At 37.4% G+C, this 22162-nt stretch overlaps 3 protein-coding genes across 7 annotated transcripts in view; 1 reads left to right on the plus strand and 2 right to left on the minus strand.

The window, feature by feature from the left end:
- grna (granulin a) overlaps window positions 1–7691 on the minus strand; it is a 32864-nt gene extending 25173 nt beyond the window's left edge. For all 3 annotated transcript variants that reach the window (XM_026208242.1, XM_026208243.1, XM_026208241.1), the window contains exons 1-14: window positions 7572–7691; window positions 7221–7306; window positions 6383–6520; window positions 5813–5950; window positions 5371–5499; window positions 5132–5216; window positions 4878–4975; window positions 4323–4473; window positions 4136–4231; window positions 3936–4033; window positions 3054–3207; window positions 2857–2948; window positions 1154–1307; window positions 957–1048 (exon numbers count right to left, since the gene is read on the minus strand). In XM_026208242.1, coding sequence (XP_026064027.1) covers window positions 957–1048; window positions 1154–1307; window positions 2857–2948; window positions 3054–3207; window positions 3936–4033; window positions 4136–4231; window positions 4323–4473; window positions 4878–4975; window positions 5132–5216; window positions 5371–5499; window positions 5813–5950; window positions 6383–6520 — 1425 coding nt within the window. In that variant the 5' untranslated portion in view covers window positions 7221–7306; window positions 7572–7691. The remainder of the gene's footprint in view (window positions 1–956; window positions 1049–1153; window positions 1308–2856; window positions 2949–3053; window positions 3208–3935; window positions 4034–4135; window positions 4232–4322; window positions 4474–4877; window positions 4976–5131; window positions 5217–5370; window positions 5500–5812; window positions 5951–6382; window positions 6521–7220; window positions 7307–7571) is intronic.
- Window positions 7692–8606: 915 nt separating this feature from the next.
- LOC113047022 (interferon-induced 35 kDa protein homolog) lies at window positions 8607–12034 on the plus strand. Its single transcript, XM_026208256.1, has 10 exons — window positions 8607–8880; window positions 9372–9401; window positions 9476–9547; window positions 9631–9789; window positions 9891–10007; window positions 10263–10407; window positions 11005–11111; window positions 11224–11410; window positions 11497–11603; window positions 11686–12034. Exons 2-10 carry the CDS (start codon window positions 9390–9392, stop codon window positions 11896–11898), a joined length of 1119 nt encoding a protein of 372 aa, XP_026064041.1. The 5' UTR covers window positions 8607–8880; window positions 9372–9389; the 3' UTR covers window positions 11899–12034.
- Window positions 12035–12448: 414 nt separating this feature from the next.
- LOC113047021 (branched-chain-amino-acid aminotransferase, cytosolic-like) lies at window positions 12449–21501 on the minus strand. 3 transcript variants are annotated; one of them, XM_026208253.1, is made up of 11 exons: window positions 21120–21501; window positions 19354–19428; window positions 18698–18898; window positions 17740–17850; window positions 17489–17608; window positions 17236–17399; window positions 15733–15875; window positions 14198–14284; window positions 13762–13913; window positions 13594–13668; window positions 12449–13496 (listed from the first exon to the last, which is right to left on the minus strand). In XM_026208253.1, the coding sequence occupies exons 1-11, from the start codon at window positions 21135–21137 to the stop codon at window positions 13455–13457; spliced, it is 1188 nt and encodes a 395-aa protein (XP_026064038.1). In that variant the 5' UTR covers window positions 21138–21501; the 3' UTR covers window positions 12449–13454. The 3 variants fall into 3 exon arrangements, with proteins under 3 accessions (XP_026064038.1, XP_026064039.1, XP_026064040.1); XM_026208254.1 differs by having other exon boundaries at window positions 13762–13902; window positions 14199–14284; window positions 21120–21498; XM_026208255.1 differs by lacking the exon at window positions 21120–21501 and having other exon boundaries at window positions 18698–19057.
- Between the last annotated feature and the right edge of the window lie 661 nt (window positions 21502–22162).

A 22162-nucleotide genomic window follows, 5' to 3' on the forward strand; every position in this document is an offset into this window, starting at 1 on the left:
AACACAAGAGAGATAGGAATCTCTTTCTAGTTGAAGTTTGTCGCAAAGCTACTTCAGCATTTGTCCACGAAACTGTTGTCATGTGGTTTCTACGTCAGTTAAGGCGGTAACAAAGGGTAACTAACGTCATTGACAGGCGACTGCACTGCCCCGTGTCACTGTTTTAAATGGGAATTTTCTCATGATTTACAAGTAGTTGAAAACATTAGAGATATTGTTAGTAAACAGCTGGACAAAATAACACTAGCTTAGTGGCTTTTGGATATTTTACTGCAAATATCTCACAAATTGTACTTTTAACTTTTATTCTCACTGTTTCCACTGACGCCATGTAGTGGAGATGCTGTGTATTTTTTTGTGAAAGCGTAGCTTCTTTGATTTGTCCTCCAAAAGAGGACACAACTACAAATCAGAGGTTAAGTTGTATCTACAAAACTGTTCCAGAACAGTTCAACCCAAATATTCAGATGTGTGCAGCACATTTTACAGAGGAAGAGGATTGTTTCCTGAGAAAGTAGCCTACAATGCCGGTTGTTTCTATAAAGTGGGGCAACTCCAACTTTGCAAAGACAGTTCGGGGGATCTGACTCAGTATGTAAGTACGTTTTCATATGTAAAGGATTTGCCATTGATGATGTAAACTGAGTTTTGAGCAGTGTAGAGTAAAAAAAAACAGTTTTATTCAGCCAATCACAGCAAACTGGATTAGCTGGTCAATCAGTGTACACCTTGCTTTTTAGAACGATGAGCTTTGTATAAACCTACGCATTTCAGAAAGGTGTGGCATAGAGGAGAAACAATAATGTACAGTATGTGGAAAATAATGTGTTTTTATTTAACCTTAAACCACATAAACACTTTGCAATGCACCAAATAATGTTCTTTTTATCAACGTCCTATGACCCTTTTAAAATAAAGTGTAATCTATTATTCCTTTAATAGATCAGGTGATTTACCTCAGGCAGTGGACAGCAGGCCCATTCTCCTTCTTTAGTCTTGCAGCATGTGTTTCCATCAGGACAGGCCGCAGTGTCATTGCAGGGAACATCTGAATGCACCGAAGAGACCAGAAATTGTATAAATGCTTCAAGAACAAATGAAATGGTAGTTGTTTACCGTGTCTGTGTGTGCTGTATTCAGGGCTTTGATCTACCTTGTGTTACAGCCACATTCTGACTGCTGATCAGTTTGACAGGCAGCTTCTCAAACCAAGGCTGAGATCCTGAAGAGTCCTCACACGTCCCAGCAGCTGTGTTACATTTCTGACCATGAGGACAGCAGTGGATGAAGTCGTCACAACACACAGCCTATAGAGAAAATGGAGTTATTGTATCAAAATGTCTTATTCTGTAACACTTTATTTTAAGGTGTCCTTTTTAGTGAGTGAAGTGACATACAGCCAAGTATGGTGACCCATACTCAGAATTCGTGCGCTGCATTTAACCCATCCAAAGTGCACACACACACACAGCAGTGAATACACACACACACACACACACCCGGAGCAGTGGGCAACCATTTATGCTCTGGTGCCGGGAGCAGTTGGGGGTTCGGTGCCTTGCTCAAGGGCACCTCAGTCGTGGAATAACCAGCCCAAGACTCAAACCCACAACCTTAGGGTTAGGCGTCATACTCTCTAACCACTAGGCCACAACTTCCCCTACACATCTTTACTTGTACTTACTATTATAATAACAATAAAATATGCATAATTAGATGCAAGTCACCCTAAACCAAACCCTTATCCTAACCCCTACCACACAGTAAGTATATGTAGTTAATTAAGATTACTCAGTACTTAAATGTATAATGACACTGTAACAGACACATTAAAGGGGTCATATAATTAATATTTTTCCTTTCTCTTTGGAGTGTTACAAGCTCTTGGTGCATAAAGAAGATCTGTTAATTTGCAAAGACTAAAGTCTTAAATCCAAAGAGATATTCTTTCTACAAGTTAAGAGTCAACCACGTCTACCTAAAATGGATCATTCTAACACACCCCCACATGTCTAGGTCACGAGGTGGGAAGATTTGCATAACACCGCCCAAATGTTCAAGTAAAGAAATAAGGCGTAACTTTTATTCTCACTGTTTCCACCGATGCCATGTAGTGGAGATGCTGTGTATTTCGTTGTGAAAGCGTAGTTTCTTTGATTTGTCCTCCAAAAGAGGACACAACTACAAATCAGTGGTTAAGTTGTATCTACAAAACTGTTCCAGAACAGTTCAAGTCTGGGGCTTCTGGCTCAGTCTGTAAGTACGTTTCCATATGTAAAGGATTTGCCATTGATGATCTAAACTGAGTTTTGAGCAGTGTAGAGTAGCGCTTGTTGTTTGTTGTTCCTCCAATCACAATTACAGACATGGTTTTATGTTTATGTGGTGCAATACGCAACAACACAACGCGTGAAAAGACAGTATAAGTCATTATAATCTGTAATTATGTCCTTACTGGATGCAACAAATTCCTTGTTTGTAATGGGATTTATTTTTTTGTTTTTTTCACACCAGTCTTCTGACCGGGACACGCATTACAGTATGGTAAGGGGCGTAACATTTCCATCACATTCTTGAGGTATTCAGCCAATCACAGCAAACTGGATTAGCTGGTCAATCAGTGTACACCTTGCTTTTTAGAACGATGAGCTTTGTATAAACCTACGCATTTCAGAAAGGTGTGGGATAGAGGAGAAACAATAATGTACAGTATGTGGAAAATAATGTGTTTTTATTTAACCTTAAACCACATAAACACTTTGCAATGCACCAAATAATGTTCTTTTTATCAATGTCATATGACCCCTTTAAAATAAAGTGTAACCTATTATTCCTTTAATAGATCAGGTGATTTACCTCAGGCAGTGGACAGCAGGCCCATTCTCCTTCTTTAGTCTTGCAGCATGTGTTTCCATCAGGACAGGCTGCAGTGTCATTGCAGGGAACATCTGAATGCATCGAAGAGACCAGAAATTGTATAAATGCTTCAAGAACAAATAAAATGATAGTTGTTTACCGTGTCTGTGTGTGCTGTATTCAGGGCTTTGATCTACCTTGTGTTACAGCCACATTCTGACTGCTGATCAGTTTGACAGGCATCTTCTCAAACCAAGGCTGAGATCCTGAAGAGTCCTCACACGTCCCAGCAGCTGTGTTACATTTCTGACCATGAGGACAGCAGTGGATGAAGTCGTCACAACACACAGCCTGTAGAGAAAATTATCGTACACCTTTAACTTAAAGGGTTAGTTCTCCCAGTAATCAAAATTTTGTCATTAATAACTCACCCTCATGTCGTTCCAAACCAGTAAGACCTCCATATATCTTTGGAACACTGTTTAAGATATTTTAGCTTTAGTCCGAGCTTAGTCCCTCCATTGAAACTGTGTCAAACTGAATCATTTTAAACGGTTCGAGTCTCCAATACGTATTAATCCACAAATTACTTAACTTTTTTAATGTGACTGACACCCCCTCTGAGTTCAAACAAACCAATATCCTGGAGTAATGCATGTATTCAAACAGTACACTGACTGAAGTGCTGTGAAGAGAGAACTGAAGATGAACCCCGAGCCGAGCCAGATAACGAACAAAAGATTGACTCGTTCTCACAACAGACCCGGAAGAGAAGACAATGCTGAATAAAGTCGTAGTTTTTGCTATTTTTGGACCAAAATGTATTTTCGATGATTCAAAAAAATCTAACTGACCCTCCGATGTCACATGGACTACTCTGATGATGTTTTTCTTACGTCTCTGGACATGGACAGTATACAGTAAACACACGTTTGGAACGACATGAGGGTGAGTTATTAATGACGTAATTTTGATTATTGGGTGAACTAACCCTTTAATGCAAAACACAACTCTACATCAGGATTGGTTATATAAGACAGAGATATAATGGTCAAGCGACTTGTCATTGGGTGAATTACTTCAGGCAGTGGACAGCAGGCCCATCCTCCTCCTTGAGTCTTGCAGCATGTGTTTCCATCAGGACAGGCTGCAGTGTCATTGCAGGGAACGTCTGAGGCTGAATATAAAGAAGGCAATGACAGAAACCATTTGAGAAGTGTTATCATTTATGCACACATATAAAACATGTATGTTTTGCCATCTAGAAATTTGCACATACTTTTTGGTAGTGCACCAGGCAATGTAGTCATTTGCTTGCCAGCAGTAGTGATTCGTCTGGCTGTAGTGAGTTCAGCTTCAGTCCTCCTTTCTGCAGCTTTTGAAGAATCAGGGCAAAGTTTGAAAATGCTGAACTGCATTAGAGGAAGTTATCAGAAAATTAATAACTCTCTGGGATAATAGCCTACATTTGTGATCTTCCCATTCAGCTCTAAGACGAGCAGGGAATTTGGCCCACATAGGCAGCTCCTGATTGGTGGAGGACATGCATTTGGAGCCTTCAACATCACAGACACTGTCCTCTTGACAACAGTGGATTTTATCGTCACAACATACAGCCTACAGAAACCACAAACGACAGAGGAAAGAATGCAAGAGAAAAAACATTCATGAACACATTAAGAAAAGTTTATTCAGCAAGGATCCTTGAATTAGATCAAAAGTGTCTTTAGCAGCTGTCTAACAGTAATTAAATTAGCATATTATAATGATTTCTCAAAGATCATGTTACACTTTGCCATCACAAGAATTAAGTACAGTACATCTTAAAATACATCACAGAAGTACACTAGTTTTGATGAATAAATATTAAAAAAGGGTTTTTATTTTAAAATAAGGAAGAAAATTCAGTTTCAAAATCTATATTCATTTAAAGACTGTGAAAAAACAGCTAACTTTCTGAACTGAGAACTCTATGTCAACATGTCTCTGCACATTTTACTGTATTTCAGCTGGGCCGATACCTTAGGTATGGGACAGCATGCCCACTGACCATCTTCTGTCCCACAACATGTGGTGTCCACGGGACACTCTGAGGTCCCATTTCCACAAAGAACAGGTTCTACAAACAATCACAGGACAACACCATGACATCCAAGAACATCCTATCCAAATTAATACAGTGCATCTCTCCATTAGCCTGTTATAAATGTATATGGGTCTTCTTTAAATAAAGCATCTTTCAATTGTGAAACACTCTAGTCCACATCTTCCATACCTTTTAGTTTGACACAGGAATTGCTGTCTGCACTGCATTCATGGTCTTTCGCGCAGCAGTGTTTCCCGTCTGAGCACACAAGGCCCTGAAAAAGAGAAACAATATATAGGTATATTCTTACATATATTATATAGTATATATTCTTATAAAAAAAATAAAGAATAAAAAGGAGTATATATCTAAGGGGTCAATGCTTTAGCAACACGTTCCTATCCACACGTTGGGCCAATGTAACTTACTTGTGCTACAGGACAGCACCCATATGAAGAAGCCATCAGCAGACAGGAGAACTCAGCAGGACAGAAGGAGCCATCGGGACAGGTGATGTCGTCTTCACTTGCAGGTAATGAGGGAATCATTCTGAATGACTGAGGAATGGGGATTGTTAAAGGAACAGTCCACCCAAAAATGAAAATAAGGTCATCATTTACTCAACCTCCAAACCTGTATCAGTTTGTTTCTTCTGTTGAACATGAAAGATAATATTTCGAAGTAGGTTGGTCACCAAACAGTGGACGGTAGCCATTGACTGAAAAATGGCAAACATCTGTTTGGTTACCTACATTCTTCAAATATCTATGTTGAGTGAATGATGACAGAATATTCCATTTTTGAGTAAACTATCCATTTATGACATAAGAAGCAGCTTTATTGGCCTCCTCATACTATATAATTTCTCACTTTGGGAAGGTCTGTCCGTTTAGCCGGTGTCCTCTCCACAAACAGCAGTGTATGTGTAGCGTTCATACACAAGGAGTCCATAACACTGCACAACATGTCTTCAGGACAGCAGTGCAGGTGGTCCTCACAACACTCTCCCTACACACACACACACACACACACACACACACAATTTTACCCATACATGAGCTGATTGAGCAATACAGCACTGAAGCTGGTCATTTGACAGACAACCTACTGATTACAGCTTCATTTCTTTGCGCTCTTTGAATAGCAAAGTCATCAAAGAGTGATTTGCATGTTGATACTATATGGGTACCTTATCATATCCCATATTACAAGAGCTAACAGTGTGAATGTGCGTCAAAAAGGGTGCTATTGAGGAATATCTGAGAGAGTATAAAAATACGAGCACTAAGTTACAGTAAGTTCCCTATCATTGTGCAGTTTACCTACCCTTGTCTGATCTCAACTGATTTCTACAACCTTTATTGTATTTATAGAAGAGTACCTGACACTATTCTAAAATGAAACTGTCTTTATGTATCTGTCACAAGTTCAGTCTCTCACATGATGGAAAGGGCAGCAGCTGAACTCTCCGGTGGGATCCTGGCAGCATGTCTGGCCTGCCTCACACACTTCATTGTTGGGGCACTGCGAGCACGCAACCAGAGTCACCAGAGCAAGGCCTAATGTCACTTTCAACATCTGGATGGAAAGAGATAGAGTTAACACGTTAAAAGTAACAGATTTGAAATATGAAATGTGTCTGATGTGTTTTAGCAGAAAATGATACACGCTTTCACTGTAACCCATCAGACCTTTATATCTCAGATGCAGGGTTGCCATTTAACAAACATTTTCTGATGTATAATTCACTGTCTCCTCTTTTGTTGAGCTATAAAAATCCAAGTATATCATTTTAATTCTTGTATCACTTCCTCTTTCACATCTAGAAATTTGAAGCAAAAGCTTACCAGAGAAACTATGCTGAACTTAGAAACATTAACTGAAACTCAGGATCACAGTCAAAATGTCTCAGACAAAGTGGTTCAGTCAGCAAAATGCTTTTTGTTAGACAGTTGGTCAGTGTCTTATTCTCATATTTCTAACTGAGGGCAAACCAGGGCATCAATCAAATTATAATTGTGCAGTTTTATTTCCTTGTTTTGACAAAGGAAATTCCCCTTTATGAATGTCAATCCACACCGAGACCGAGACTGGTTATAGCACTAGGCTTCTATGGCAGCAAAAAGGGGAAACTGTGAATGTGGTATTTTCCCTTTTTTTCAGTTGCTATTTCTCACTGAGCATAATGGTAAAAAATAAATAAAATATGTTTCATAAAGAAAATGTTATTTTTTCTTAAGTTAAAGAAAGAGAGAGTATGCACTTCAGTTCATCTTACTATTGATTGTTGAATGAACAGGTGGATTTGTAAACGGCTGAAGGTGAATGACCAGTCCGTGGATCCGTGGACTCCAAGTTACCGATCTGTGAGCAGACATAAATAGATAAAATAAAATAATAGAAATCCATCATGCATTAATTATATTTTCCCCTTTACTACATCAATATGCCACATAAACGTGAGTTAGTTCCCCTGTAGGAAAAAAATCTGCCATAGCAACGAGTGACGTCTAATTCTGCACAATAAATCTCAATGAGCAAAGCACTTTTGCATACAACTTTTACCATGCTGTGCAAAAAAAGCACAAGGTCGTCTGAGACGAATGAGGGAAATAGCTACAAGACCTACCTTGTCCCCTCGCAACGATTCCACACTGTGCTTGAATTAATTAATGTTTGCCCCTTAAATGTAGAGCTCTGTCAAGCTCCGCCTATATAAGAGGACAGCCTTTGGATAATGTAACTGTGTCTATCAGTAACAGAGGTGTGTCATACGTGGTTTTATTTCTTTGGAAATGTGCGTGGAAAGATGACTAGTTTACAATAAACAATTATAACTAGACTAAAATTTAATTAAATTAAATTAAAAGGCAGCATGTTGTTCATACAGCCCTAGAATAATTACTCTTTACTTTGTATTGCTCACATTTGTAAGGCACTTTGAATAAAATAAGTCTTTTCAATTAACCTAATGTAAAAAGCGTTTCATTTATGACATCATCAACACAACCAGACCGATACCCAGTTTTCCCGTAGCCTGCAACTTGGATATTAAACTATAATTTGATATAGATATCAGTCTTATAGATTTTTACAACAAATGTCTATATTTATTGTGATTTTTGATATGTAAATTAATAACGTACAAGCGACCCACATAATAAAATACTATAGTAATACTATAATGTTTTTGAACCATATAGTAAAGTGAATTATACTGTATAGCTATAGTACTTACAACACTTTGCCAATGAATGCTACAGCATAGCTATTGTATTACATATAGTTAACTGATAAACTGTAATAAATACTGTAGTACTTTATTTTTCTCTACATTAAACTGTAGTGTATTGTAGTATAACATACCCAATGGTTAAAGAAAACTTAGTACAGCATTGGGTAAAGTAAACTGTTTATATTACTATAGTTGTTATAATACCACAGCAACTTTAGAAATACCACACCAAATTAATTCAAGAAGCATACTTTGCTATAGTATGGTTCAAAAACACTAGTAGGCTATTTACTATTGTCACAGGTCGTCGAGGAATGAGAACAGCAAATGGAGATACATCACTCAAAACAGACTTTACTGAGACTTCAGACTGGGTACAGGCAGCACATGTCATAAGCTATAACCTACCAAGACTGGAACAGAACCAGGTCTATATTACACACATGGTGAATGAGAGAAGTAAGCAGGAACAGCTGGACAAGGATTAACTAATCAGAAACCATTGAAACTAATGAGAGCTCACAACAGACATGACAGGAACTAAACTAAACGTAATCGTGACAACTATATGAGTACTGTTAAAGAATGATATTATTGTTTAACACCACCCCCTGGTGAGTAAAGCTCGTGTTGATATATTTCAAGGATTACAACGCCTGAAACGAAAGCGAAACTGCTCTCTCTAACGGTTTGCTTCATCACGGTAAGTTTTTCATCTGTTTATTTATTTATTTTTAGGCCTATGCACAAAACAAATTGTCGTGAAACAACACAAAAGTTATACAATTGTTTAAAAGACTGCCGTTACAAAACTTACTATGTTGACTGTGTTGTTGTTGTTTTTTTTTTAAATGCAGTGGTGTCTAAGACAAAGCGTATAGGCTAGGCCTAACTTTATGTCAAGCGAAAGAATGTAAAGTCAGCATTTACGAGCACTAATAAATGTAAATGTGTGCTGGCGCCTAAATTAAGTGTCAAATAGGTTTCATTTAAATTGTTTTATAGCGCTTTTGGTGACGTCAACAACACATGCTGTTGAACTTCATGTAGTTCATGCTACAGCTTAAGTTTAGTAGCCAAACACAACCAGCAAATGTTCAAACTTTAAAATATTACGTTCGATGGAAAAACAAGGTGCTAGTATAGATTATAAACTCTTCTGTCCTAGTAATAATACTTCCTGTTTGTTTACAGGTTCTTGCGTAGGTAGAAATGTCTGCTGAGGTAAAGGAAGACTTTTATTTTATTTTTGGCATTCGAGACTCTATTCAGTACAGTGACCCTCTTTCTCCATTTAGGATTTCAGCATTGTTACAGACTGTGAGTCTCTGAGATGTCAGGACAGTGTACTGGAGATCAACAAATACAAGGTGTGTCAATGGCTTTTAAGTAGTACCCGTCAACCAGAAAACAAGCTAGGCCTATTAACCATTGTCATCTCATCTGTCCACAGGCACAATATGAAGCGTTAGTGAAGGAACAACAAATACTGAGAGATGGAATAGATACCAACAAATACTATGCCAAGGAATTTAAACAACGAGCTAATGAAAAGAAAGCATTATCTGAAGAAGAAAACCAGAAACGTATTAAGGCAACTCAGAAAGAGAAGGTCTGTTAAAAAAAAATACATAAATAAAAAAGACCAGACACTCATTGTATCCCTTAATTTAAAGACATTTAAAAACTGTGTTAATGGGTTCCTCTGTGTAGGAGCGATGCAGAGCTGTACAGGAGGAGAACGCCAAGCTGCAGAAGGAGATCCTGAGACTAAAGGAGGAGATGCAAAGCCTGGACTGTAAAAACAGCACTCTGAAAAAGCAAACTGAGGTTCAAAAGTGTCAAAATAAATATATTCACACTTGTTTTTGTTGCATCCATTGCACTGAATTGGCTGTGTGGCTCTACAGTATATCAGTACAATATATTGAAATACTTTTTTAGTAATCTATACATTTTCTATAATATCCCTTGTATTCATGCAAATTTGAACCTAAGGTCACAATGTTTATTTAAAAACAAACAAAAAAACATGAATGATTTAACAACTGTGAGAATTTTAACAAGGTTCTACGTTGACTGCAGATCTCTACAGCGGTGCCTGAGAGGAAGGTTGTGTTTCGGGGAAATACAAAAGAGGGAGCCCATGCTGTGAGTTTTGATGTGAATCCCCGAATGGTTTATCCGATGGAGGGTGGAACCGCACTGATCACCTTCGAGGAAAAGGATGGTATGTAATTGTCCAAACTAGAATCATAGTGATAAAAAAACATTGTCAAAAGTGCCTAAAAGTTCACCTGTAATAAAGAAAAATCGTCATAATTGTGTCTTGAGTCGCTGGCCAATAGCCAAAAAAACATTATATGGGTCAAAATTCGTATTTTTTTTTTATGCCAAAAATCATTAGGCTATCAAATAAAGATCATTTTCCATGAATATATTTTGTAAATTCTCTGCTGTAAAAATAAAAACACAATTTTTGATTAGTACTATGCACTGCTAAGAACTTAATTTAGACAACTTTTTTTTTTTTTTTTTTTATTCCAGATTTTCAAATAGTTGTATCTCGGCCAAATATTGTCCATTACAAACCTTACATCAATGGAAAGCTATAAATCTCAGTTTAAAAAAAAAAAAACCTTACGACTGGTTTTGTGGTCCACATAATGTTTTAAGTCATTTTAATTCATCTCAAGGCACCCTTGTAAATTTGTCGAGTACCCCTAGTGGGTCTGGGCTGTCTGGTTATGAATCACTGCCATAGATTTTCCTCTTGTGACTTATTGCTTTAACCTCTATTCAAATCTCTGCTGATATTCCATCTTAGTGGCTCAGAAAATACTGAACCTAAAGGATCATTCGGTGGAACTTGGAGACTGTACCATCAATGTGCAGGCAAAACCCATTCAGTTCCTGGTACCCAGCTATGTTGAGGTAATGGAGACAAGCTGACTTCCATTTACCAACATGGATTGTTGGTTTTGGATTGCATTGTGTTCGTATGGACTAACGTGATCCAAAACGACTCTCTCTCTCCATCTGTTAGATGGAAACACAAGTGTGCCCACGCAGAATCCTAGTCTCCAACCTGCCAAAGGAAGAACCAGAGGAGAGAGTACTAGACAAACTGGACATCCATTTCTCTAAGAAGAAGAATGGAGGCGGCGAGGTGGAGGACAAGGACATGCTACATGACTCTGGCACTGTGGTCATTACCTTTGTAGATGATAACAGTAAGTTAACTAAATTCATTCAGTCTGACACCTCTCCGTGCACGATGCTTGGGTTTTTTTTTTCAATTGTTTCTATTTGTCTTCAGTTGCTAAACGTCTTTCTGACAAACAAGATCATGAGGTAGACTTTGGTAGAAAGAAGTACAAGGTGAAGGTCACTCCGTTCCTCAATGGCGAGATTTCACAAATGAAGGTATGAAGTATAGAGTATGTCACAATTTCAACTCTCAATGCTGTATAGTTTCTGATGTAAGCTGACTGTTGCTCCCTATCAGATCTGTGACTCCGAGTGCATGCGCACAGTGCTGCTGACGGGCATCCCTGACATCATGGAAAAAGATAACCTGCAGGACCACCTGGAGATCCACTTCCAGAAGACGGCCAATGGTGGAGGAGAGGTGGAAGGCATTGCCTACAACCCTCTAGGCCACACCACCCTGGCTCTATTTGATGAGGACTCTCCTCAAAACAGCCAGAGTGAACGTTAGAAACCTATAGACTTGACCGAGCAAACTCCTAATTTGTATGCATCTTGCAAAAATGTATATTGTATGTATCTCTTTCCCTCTTATTTACTGTAATATTTACTGTGATTTTTGCAATACACAAATGGGAAAACCCCCCCAAAAATAATATACACTTTTATATTTTTTTTTTACATTTAAGTTTATTTGTTTAGCTGTTTAGATTTTTAGCCAGTCGTTCTATTATTTTTGTCATTACAGTAGTGAGGAATGTTGGCAGATATGGGCTTAATAGTCATAAAAAAAAATAACTATGCAAAATAGTCATAAAAAAATTAACTATGCAAAATTAAAAATGGTACTTTTTCTTATACTTTCTGATTTATTTTATAATATATGAGCCAGACATGTTTTGGGTTTTTGAAATTCAGCAAATAATGGGTGCAAGAAGTTTCTACACATATTACATCCACCAAATATTAATGTTGATCAAAATCTATGCTTAATAACCAAGCAAACTAGACTTTCAGAAACCAATATTTATAGGCGGTTGAAGCCAAAGGCATATTACGCATTTGGATGAAAATTTAATTTATTTGTAAAAATACAGAAACAGAAAAAGTAAAGAAATCTACTCTGAAAAACCCTTCAAACAAAACAAACCAATCATGAGTGCAGTAGCAGCCCACTCCATCAGGCACTTAGACAGAAAAGATGTGGAGTAGTGCATGGATTAAAATAAAAAGGAAAAAAAAAGTTTAAAATGAAGGGGAAAAAGGGGGGAGGGGGTTCATAATAAGCTGATAGGTATTCTAAACATTAAAACAACACCAAAAATAAGTTAAAACTGATACATTATCCATGTTCAGTGAATGCTATACATTTCACAAACACATGTACATACAGGTCACATTGTTGTTCTGGATATCATATAGATAACACACACACAGAGTCTATTAATGATCACCTATGATTATCACATCAAGACTTTTCTAGGGGTCTCAAGAGCTGCTATGTCTGGGCCGTCCTGAAGCCCTTTGTGCGTGCATAAGTTCAGCTCATGGTTTTAAATCATCTAAATTTGGTGATAGATAACTCATTGAATGTGAATTCAAATGAATAGCTGTCTGTCCTCTTACTAGTAAGATAGAAAATCATGACTGTTCTCCTGTTACACAAACAAACAAGCAGCTCAGTGAAATAACATTTACATTAAAATGATTACATGCTGAAGTCTGAACCTGATTTCTTAGCACCAGTCCTGCAATATAAAAGTTGAAATGTTAATAAATGAATAATATTTTAGAAGACAGCAAAAGATGATAGGTTGACAAAAATAAAAGTTTACAGATTGGATCAGTAACTATTGCGAGGAGAAAATATTAGTTTGTTGCTTATGACGCTTGAGCTTAGGTTTAAGGATGATCTCTAGTGCTACAAACTATGCCATACTGATTTCCAAGCAAGCATGTAAGGACATTAGGAAAGACTGCGTATATTTAATAGGTTTAATAACAGCCCTGTCTGTTTAGTCCACACACAAACACTTGAGATGAGAGGTTTTAGACCAATCCGATCAGTTAGATGATCACTGGTGCCCAGTCCCGCTGAGTGCGTCCATACTGTACATAGAGATACGGGACAGAGGTTAAGACAGTGTAACAATGGAACGAAAGAAAGCTGTTATTAATTCAAGGGCTATTTGAAAAACGTCTCTACCTGGATGTCAGTGAGCTCCTTATGGAATCTCTTGGCAAGGTCCGGTCCGTTCTTCATTGTGGGAATTTGGTAAGTCTAAAAGATTGAAATATCAAGAACTGTGTTTGCAGTAAAATGTTTATACTGGCAAGATACTGTCAGAGGACATTTGCATTAGAGAAGCGTTACCTGTCCTCTATAGAGCAGACTGCCAACTGGACACACCACGCATGCAGTGCCCGAACCGAACACCTCCAGAATCCGTCCGTCATCTAAAGCGTCTATCAGCTCCTTCATTAAAACTCGGCGCTCTGTCACTTTAAAGTCCCCCTGAAAAAGACACGCAACCCTTACAAACAGTACTATGCTATGATACAGGTACGGCAACAGATGTCTTGGTACTTGATATGCAACATGTCACTGAACAATTTTCCTATTCATATACCATAGTATTTTCATTGTATTACATGGTATTAAAAAGAATGCCATACCTTGTCCTTAATGTGTCACTAACTTGAATATTATCATACATATATGGTTTTGCAATCTAGACAGGTATTAATGTTTTAAAGAACATATGAAGGTGAGAGTTGAAAAACTTCCCCCTTTCCATTCTTGTTTCTCACCCATTCTCTGGCAAGGTCCAGCAGAGACTGCCTGGTGACTCCTGGAAGAATGATGCCATCTAGAGGAGGGGTGACCAGCTCTTTTTCTGTAAAGAAGCACATGTATTCAAATTTACCACCAGCAGAGGGAGACGATCATTCTTCAAGGAAAAGCAAATGACTAAATGTCAACATCTTACATACAGCAGGCCACACTGCACACGCAGTTAACTTGACTTAACCTTGCTGTTTTGAGAGTGAGAAATAGACCAGAAGCAATATACGCTGTCAGTGTTTTTCTTGTCAGGCTTCCATACCATTTGAATAATTAGTTTTTTTTATTCCTTCATGATTATCGAATAAGGATTTTTTTCTTTTTTAATCACTTGATAGACACTACACACACTACACAGACACAAAACAATTTCTAGCCAATTAAATATTGTAGAGAAGAGCACAACTTAAATTTGAACAAATATTCATTATAGAGATTTTCTTAACTTTAAATTGTACTTATTTTCAAGACATTTCTAGGCTTGCAAATCATGATTTTTTCATATTTCCAAGTGTTTCATGACTGCAGGAGCCTATTAGGTATTTTTACACACACACACACACACACACACACACACACACACACACACACACACACACACACACACACACACACACACACACACAAAAAGAGTTAGGGTAGTATTTTTATTCCTAAAATGATATAACATACTGTCTACAGTTACAGCTGGCACTTAAAGGAATAGTTCACAAAAAAATAAAATTCTGTCATTAGTTACTCACCTTCATGTCGTTCCAAACCTGTAAGAACTTCATTCATCTTCAGAAAACAATTTTTGATGAAATTCGAGAAGATTCTGACCCTCGATAGAAAACAACACATCTACCACATGTCCTTAAACACTGAATCTGAACTAATCATCCAAAGATTTCCCACAAAATAAAAATAAAATAAAAAATTGACCTTGTTAGGGAAGGATGACAAATATGACAAAAGTCAGTGTGCAAGGACCTTTACTCTCGTGAACTCACATCAAAGACTGACACGGAAGAGAAGACATTTTTGAATAAAGTCGTTATTTTTGTTTTCTTTGTGCACAAGAAGTATTCTCGTAGCTTCATAAAACTACAGTTGAACCACTGCTGTCACATGGACTATTTTAATGATGTCCTTGCTACGTTTCAGGGCCTTGAAGGTGGTAGTTGCATTGCTGTCTATTACTTAAAAACAGCTTAATATGTGTGATGAAGATGAACAAAGATCTTACGGGTTTAGAATGACATGAAATTACAGGAGTAATTAATGACAAAATGTTCATGAGACAACCGCTGTGGAGTACCCAGTACCTGCTTAACCTGTCTTATCCATAAACAGAGAAGTAGCTCTGGCTACAATATTTTTCCACAAGACGCATGTAGTTTTGTTTATTAACCACTAAATTGCCAACAGTAACAATGTGTATACAATGGGACCTAAAGCACACGTTTGCACCTACAAACACACGTTAGGACTGCAGAAGTTTTTGATTCTCCCTCTCACCTCCTTTCTCTGTGGTCCAGTAGATGAAGAGATTCATGGTTCCGACCTCAGTGATCTCCTCATTCTCTCCGTACAGCCAAAGGACCTGCTGGCATTTCTGCTTGGCCGCCTCGCTCTGAACAGCAATCGTCGGCCCGTAGTTACTATGAGATGCACATGAGGCCACAAAACATTATTACATTGAAACTAAAGATTTTAAAGGAAGAGGTTTATAACAAACAAATCATAATATAAACAGACATCAGATAGTCTGAACACTTGCAGAATTGGACCTTCCATGCATAATGGCACAGTAAGATACGGACTGATAACAGAGGTGAGCGGGGACAGATACAGCACATAAACAGAAACCAGAGCTGCATTAGTTGTAAAGGGTCAGCAGACTGCAAAGAATTTACAACGATGCCAAGTTGCAACTTGTCCATGTCCAGCGTACTGCAGCCTGTGAAAGCTGATGAATTCCTCTGGATAACCTCAACGTGAAAAGCTACTTCAAAACTCCCAAGTGTCAGGAAAATGGTGGGCTATACTGCACAATTAGATCCATATACATTTGGACACTGACACAATTTTCATAACTCCTTCTTTTTTATGCCACCAGAATAGAATTAAAATGAAACGAGGTGAAAATGATTGGCATGTCACCATAGTCGAATTTGTTGAAATGGTGATTTGGTGGGTTTTTGTTAAATGTGAGCCCAAATCGTCACAATTAAAAGAACCAAAGACTTAAACTACTTCAGTCTTTGTGCAATGAATTTATTTAATACACGAGTTACACAATTTGAGTTGAATTACAGTAATAAATGAACTTTTCCATGACATTCAGATTTATTAAGATGCACCTGTATATGCCTCAAGTCATTCAAAGGGCAATGGAGTGTGAAAAGAAAAAAAACTAGCAGACGTGTAATTGCTCTTCTGCAATTCATGATCTAACCATTAAAACAAATAAGAAGATGCATCAGTATTCTGCAACAAGGAGGAATTGAAAACGGAACCGTCTTACCCACAGCAGCCTCGGAAAAAACACTTTCTGATGCAACACTACGGAACAGTTAACATTTGAAATACTTTCGCTTATACACTTCAGAAAATGGTTTCTGAAAAGAGTTCTGTGACTTATTTCTGCTTTAATTTAGCAGGGTAAACCTGACAAAGTGATATGCGGTGCTAATAGAGTCTCATGAATAAGACCAGCTGCAAGGCCAGGATTTTCACTAAATAAAAAATTTAATTTCATGTTTGTTTTTTTACACCAAACCCTGTTGTATATCCCCATAACACTGTATACGTATCATACGACCGCTCTAACACGTTTGCACCTTTAATTTGTAAAGTTTGATGTTGGTTGATATTCGCTGCCATTGTGTTAGCAGGATATTTTTCTTAACTCTCCTTTTGTGCTTCATAAAACAAAGAAGGCCATACGGCATCAGAACAACACCAGGACAAGTAAAGCAATTATTTTTAATGTTTGGTGAAATAATTGTGAAAACCCACCCTCCCATCTTGTATTCTCCAACGCCGCCCCTCCAAGCCCGGACATATCGAGGATCTGCCAGCAGTGACACCGGACTAAAGCCTCCAGTTGCAAAATAAGGTCCAACGGGCCCAATGATGACAAAGAGCAAAGCATGACCGGCTCGAGACACACCTAGAGAGGGCTGCAAGGAGAAGGAGGGTCACCACTACAGATAAAAAAAGACCAAAATCATTCAGTAAATTATATTTTAATACCAAAAGTTTTTTTTACTTCAGTTCCTATGAACGTTGGTCTGATGTACAGGCTGGCGTCTGTGGAGTAAGGAACCCATTCTTGGTCGATCTCAATCAGCTTATTTATACACTTTATCAGTTCGTCCTTATCAAACAACTAAGAGAGATACAGAGAGAGAATATGATGATGGAGATGGGAGAGGATTGGCTAAGTTGAAATGTGATCAAATCACAGGGAATTAATCAATAAGCTGAAGTAATGCCTTATGGCATAAGATAAAGACTAACAGGCAGACAGCTCCTCTCCGTGCTCCGGTACATGCGCTCCATATTCAGCAGAGGCCTGAAGAGACGGATGCGGTTATCTACTCCGCGGAAAGCCTTCATGCCCTCAAATAGCTGAGAATAAAACAGAATATCAAAAAGAATTAAATTAATGAAAGATATACAAAAAAATAAATACTCAGTCTTAATAAGCTCACCAAGGGAGTTACAGCTAACTTATTATATTTTTTACAATTCAAAATAGCCGTTTTCTATTTTAATATATATGATATAGATGAGTTCTTATGATGGAAGCCATTCCTCCAGTCTTTAGTGTCACATGATCCTTCAGAAATCATTCTAATATGATGATTAGGGGCTCAAATTCTTATTGCTATCAATGTTGAAAACAGTTGTGTTGCTTAATATTTTTGTGGAAATGGGATATATTGTTGTTCATGATTCCCTTTATAAATATAGAAAAGAAAAGCATTTATTTGAAATAAAAAGTATTTTGTAAACTTGTTAATGCCTTTACTGTCTCTCTGTATTATATATATATATATATATATATATATATATATATATATATATATATATATATATATATATATATATATATATATATATATATACTGACCCCAATCTTCAGAGAGTTATTGCATATAACATCATTGTCGAGCTGCATAATTAACTATATACTCATCAAGATTATTTCATGTAATATAGATTTAACTTATTTAAGATGTATAAGATTTAGAATTATAAACAACCTATACATACATAAAATAATAATTATTATTAAAGGCAATGTTTCAAAAATAAATTATTGCAATTACAATACCAAGGAAAACACTGCAGATATTTCATTTCTATATTTTCAATTCAGGTAAAAACACCAGACTTGGGAAATAAAGTCAATTCTTTTTTGAATAAATGACAAAAAGGTACTAAGAGCCATGTGGCTCACACACTGCCTCACCTCTATGGAGTAATGCAGGGCTGAGGAAGCGGGGTGAAGGGACAGATTCTGGAAGGGCTTGATCTGAGGTGCCTCCCATCCTCCTGCTGCAGACCAGCTGACTGTCAGCATGTGGTCTGAAAACTGCTTGCCAAACACAAGGGTTGAGGGGTCTGGCTTTGGCTTCAGTACAGGGTTCCTCTCTATGGTAAGATCTGCAGCCTGGCACAAACAACCGCGGAGAGAGAGAAAGAGGGAGAGAAAACAAAAAGACAGAGAGGGGCAGGGAGTAAAGCCGGCACGTGGAGAGATGTTTATTCATTATCACTGATTGGACATGCATTTGAAAAATTAATCTGGATTCATCATGCCAGTCAAGCTCTTATAGAAATTGAATTTAATTAAATTGTGGTGAGAAGGGAAGAGAGGAGAGGGGGGAAAGCATGCAAGAAAGCAAAGGCACAAAGAAAAGAGACGTCAGATCCCACAAGGTGACACCGAGGCCTTCTTAAGTCAGAAAATTCAACTCTGGATGAACCTTAAAACTTGTGAACGTAAACTCTGAGCCAACTAAAAACAGACACACAATCACAAGACCTGGGAGGCCCAGACTGACTTGTGGTGGCATGGAAATGAAAGTAGTGCACAAACCTGGCACATCAGGTTAGTTTCAGTACCTTGAAGGAGGAGCTGATGAACCGCAACGACCCACATGACAGGGAGAGAGGCTGAAGAAAGCGTCCATTCAGGGCCTTAAAACACAGAAACAGAGTGTGACTTCGACCGTTGCCTTTCATAGCCCAATCAGACACAGAGCATGTTGTTCTAGACAGCTGTTTTTGAGCCCTCGTCGTGAGATGTGAAGGTTTATTATGTGCCAGCTGTATATACCTGCATAACAGTGCTTTCAATAACTTAAAAAAACCCTGAGTGAACAAGCAAAGCAAGGAAATCGGATGTGTGTTTGCCTATTTTACTGTAAGACACAGCTAATCCTACTTCTATTAGTGTTTTCTTTTCTTTTTTTAGACATTTGTTTACATCATAAATAATGTAGTAGGGTTACATGATAGCTCTGATGGGTGACCTCACTAAACTCTGTGCATAATTTGGCAGGCAAAAGGATCTTATGGCAAGATGTTTTACCATTAGTTCCTGAAAAACTAACTAGCATATTTAACTGCAACTAGTATTATTTGAATTATTAATAAGTAATCCAATAGGTGCTAGAATTGTTTTCAAATTCACTATAGTAACTATTCATTCAATTCTCTTTGCTACTAGTCACTTCCAAAATATGGCCAAGTTAATGTTAGGTAAACAAATTGTTAGCCTGAATGCACTGTAAGCCACTTTGGATAAAAGCGCCTGCTAAATGCATAAATTTTATTTAACTAAATATAACACCAATGCTACTGGCATCAATTTTGGAAAGAATTCAAATGCAAAAGTTGCAACTATTCAACTATTATATTATTATATTATATTTACTATTATATTGGTTCAACTAATATTACTCAGCTGTAAGATAAAAAAAAATCATACTATTTACGCAATGGCTTTTTACTTGTGTACATGTAATGACAGGTCAGAATTTTATTGTTCAACATTTCAAATTAAATTTCATTATTAAAATCTAGTAAGATTAAACATTATGTTACATGTAACTAAAATATAGGTACTAGCCCCTCATGACAAGATACAGGTAGAACAGGAATATCAGCAACAAATGGATGGTCAGAAGTAGGTCTAGGTAGTTAATATAGACACCTTTTGATTACATTTGCAAACTGTAACCAGTAAAAGTGGAATAGTTCCTTGTTGGATAGTGACTAATAGCAAAGGAATACTAGTCACACAACTGAAAAGGCATTGATTACCATTACTGGAATGAATTATAGCATTCCTGTCTAATAAAGAGTTACAAGTAAAATTAAAATTGTAAATCCTACTAATCGTTTTAGAAATATTAATAGTGATTTCTTAGAAAAGTGCTGGCAACGTAAAAAAAAAAATATTATATTTTATGAACGATTGTAAACAGGGCTTGCCATAGGCGCATGCGTTCGCACGGAAATACGTGGAAAGCTGCGCTATCTCTCTCTCTCTCTCTCTCTCTCTCTCTCATTCATCAAGCTTTCATCCGCGTCTGGAGATTTACAGACAGATTTGAGTATGAGCGGCAATTCAAAGAGAGACACAATAGATGACCCTCCGATGTTTTATATAAATATAAAATCAAACACTTAAAAACATGCAATTATGTGATAACTGAAACATCCGTGTTGTCGATTCGCAATGTCTATGATCTGCAGTTTAACGGTGCTAAATCCGGTTCTGTTAAATATACTCCAGATAGGGAGTTTAGACAGAGCTGTTAATTATTGACAGCAGGATGTGGTGTAAGGGGGCGGGGGATAAGTGAAATGATCTTTGAACTCACCGTCCTGATCGCTGCCATCGCTGCCGTGCTGAGAGATGAATGGTAAACTAGTCCGAGTGGGAGCACTAGTCCTGGACTCTCTGCGTTCCGGATTGGTCCCCATAAGAAAACAGCGGCAGGAGTGCTCAGGGTTTGAATTCTTTAAATGTATAAAAATGAGTGTATAAAACACTCATATAATAAGATTAATAAATAGGTATGGGTCGATTATATCATCATCATCATCATCATCATCATCAATATATTTATCATATATATATATATGAATTTTAAAAGTCATTAATGTTACAAACAAAACTATTCTTGTCCATTAAAGGGTTAATAGTGACCCGCGGGTGGGAGTGACGGGTGTCTTGCATCTGATTAGATAAAAAAGTAAAGAGTCGAATCGCAATCAGTGCCGGAGGTGGGGGGGGGGGGGGGGGGGGCGGTTGTTTGGGGAAACATTCCGGTCATTGGCCAGTAGTTCATTAGTTCATTCTGGTCATGAGACGTTAGTCCGATCCCGTTAAACGATTGGCTTTTGGACATTTGAAGAAATATGTTCTATGTCAATATGTTCTATGCCTTCAGCTGACGATGTGATGAAAATAAAAATAGCCTCCCACTTGTGTTGGTCACTATTGTAAACCAGGCTGTTTGGCTTTAGATTACAAAGAAACCTAGTGTCCATTTGCATATTAAATTGAATTGGGTTTTCTTTCTTTGAATTTAATTTTAATTAGGCATTGCTACCAGATTTACACCAATCTGATTATTATTTACTGTCTTGTAACTTACATATAATGCGATGCATTTCCAGCTGTTTAATATCGTTGAGGACTAACCACAGCATTTTGATATCAAAAGACAAACAACATTATCAACTTGTTTTGTATCATCATATCAGAATAATCCACATTAGTGGCATAGGCCATGCTTCTGACATACTTTTTCTAGCTAATATTAAGTAAAAATAATATGACAGCGGTGAAAATTGTATATATATATATATATATATATATATATATATATATATATATATATATATTATGAATACAAAT

This window comes from Carassius auratus, chromosome 28, assembly GCF_003368295.1.
Source record: "Carassius auratus strain Wakin chromosome 28, ASM336829v1, whole genome shotgun sequence".
NCBI lineage: Eukaryota > Metazoa > Chordata > Actinopteri > Cypriniformes > Cyprinidae > Carassius > Carassius auratus.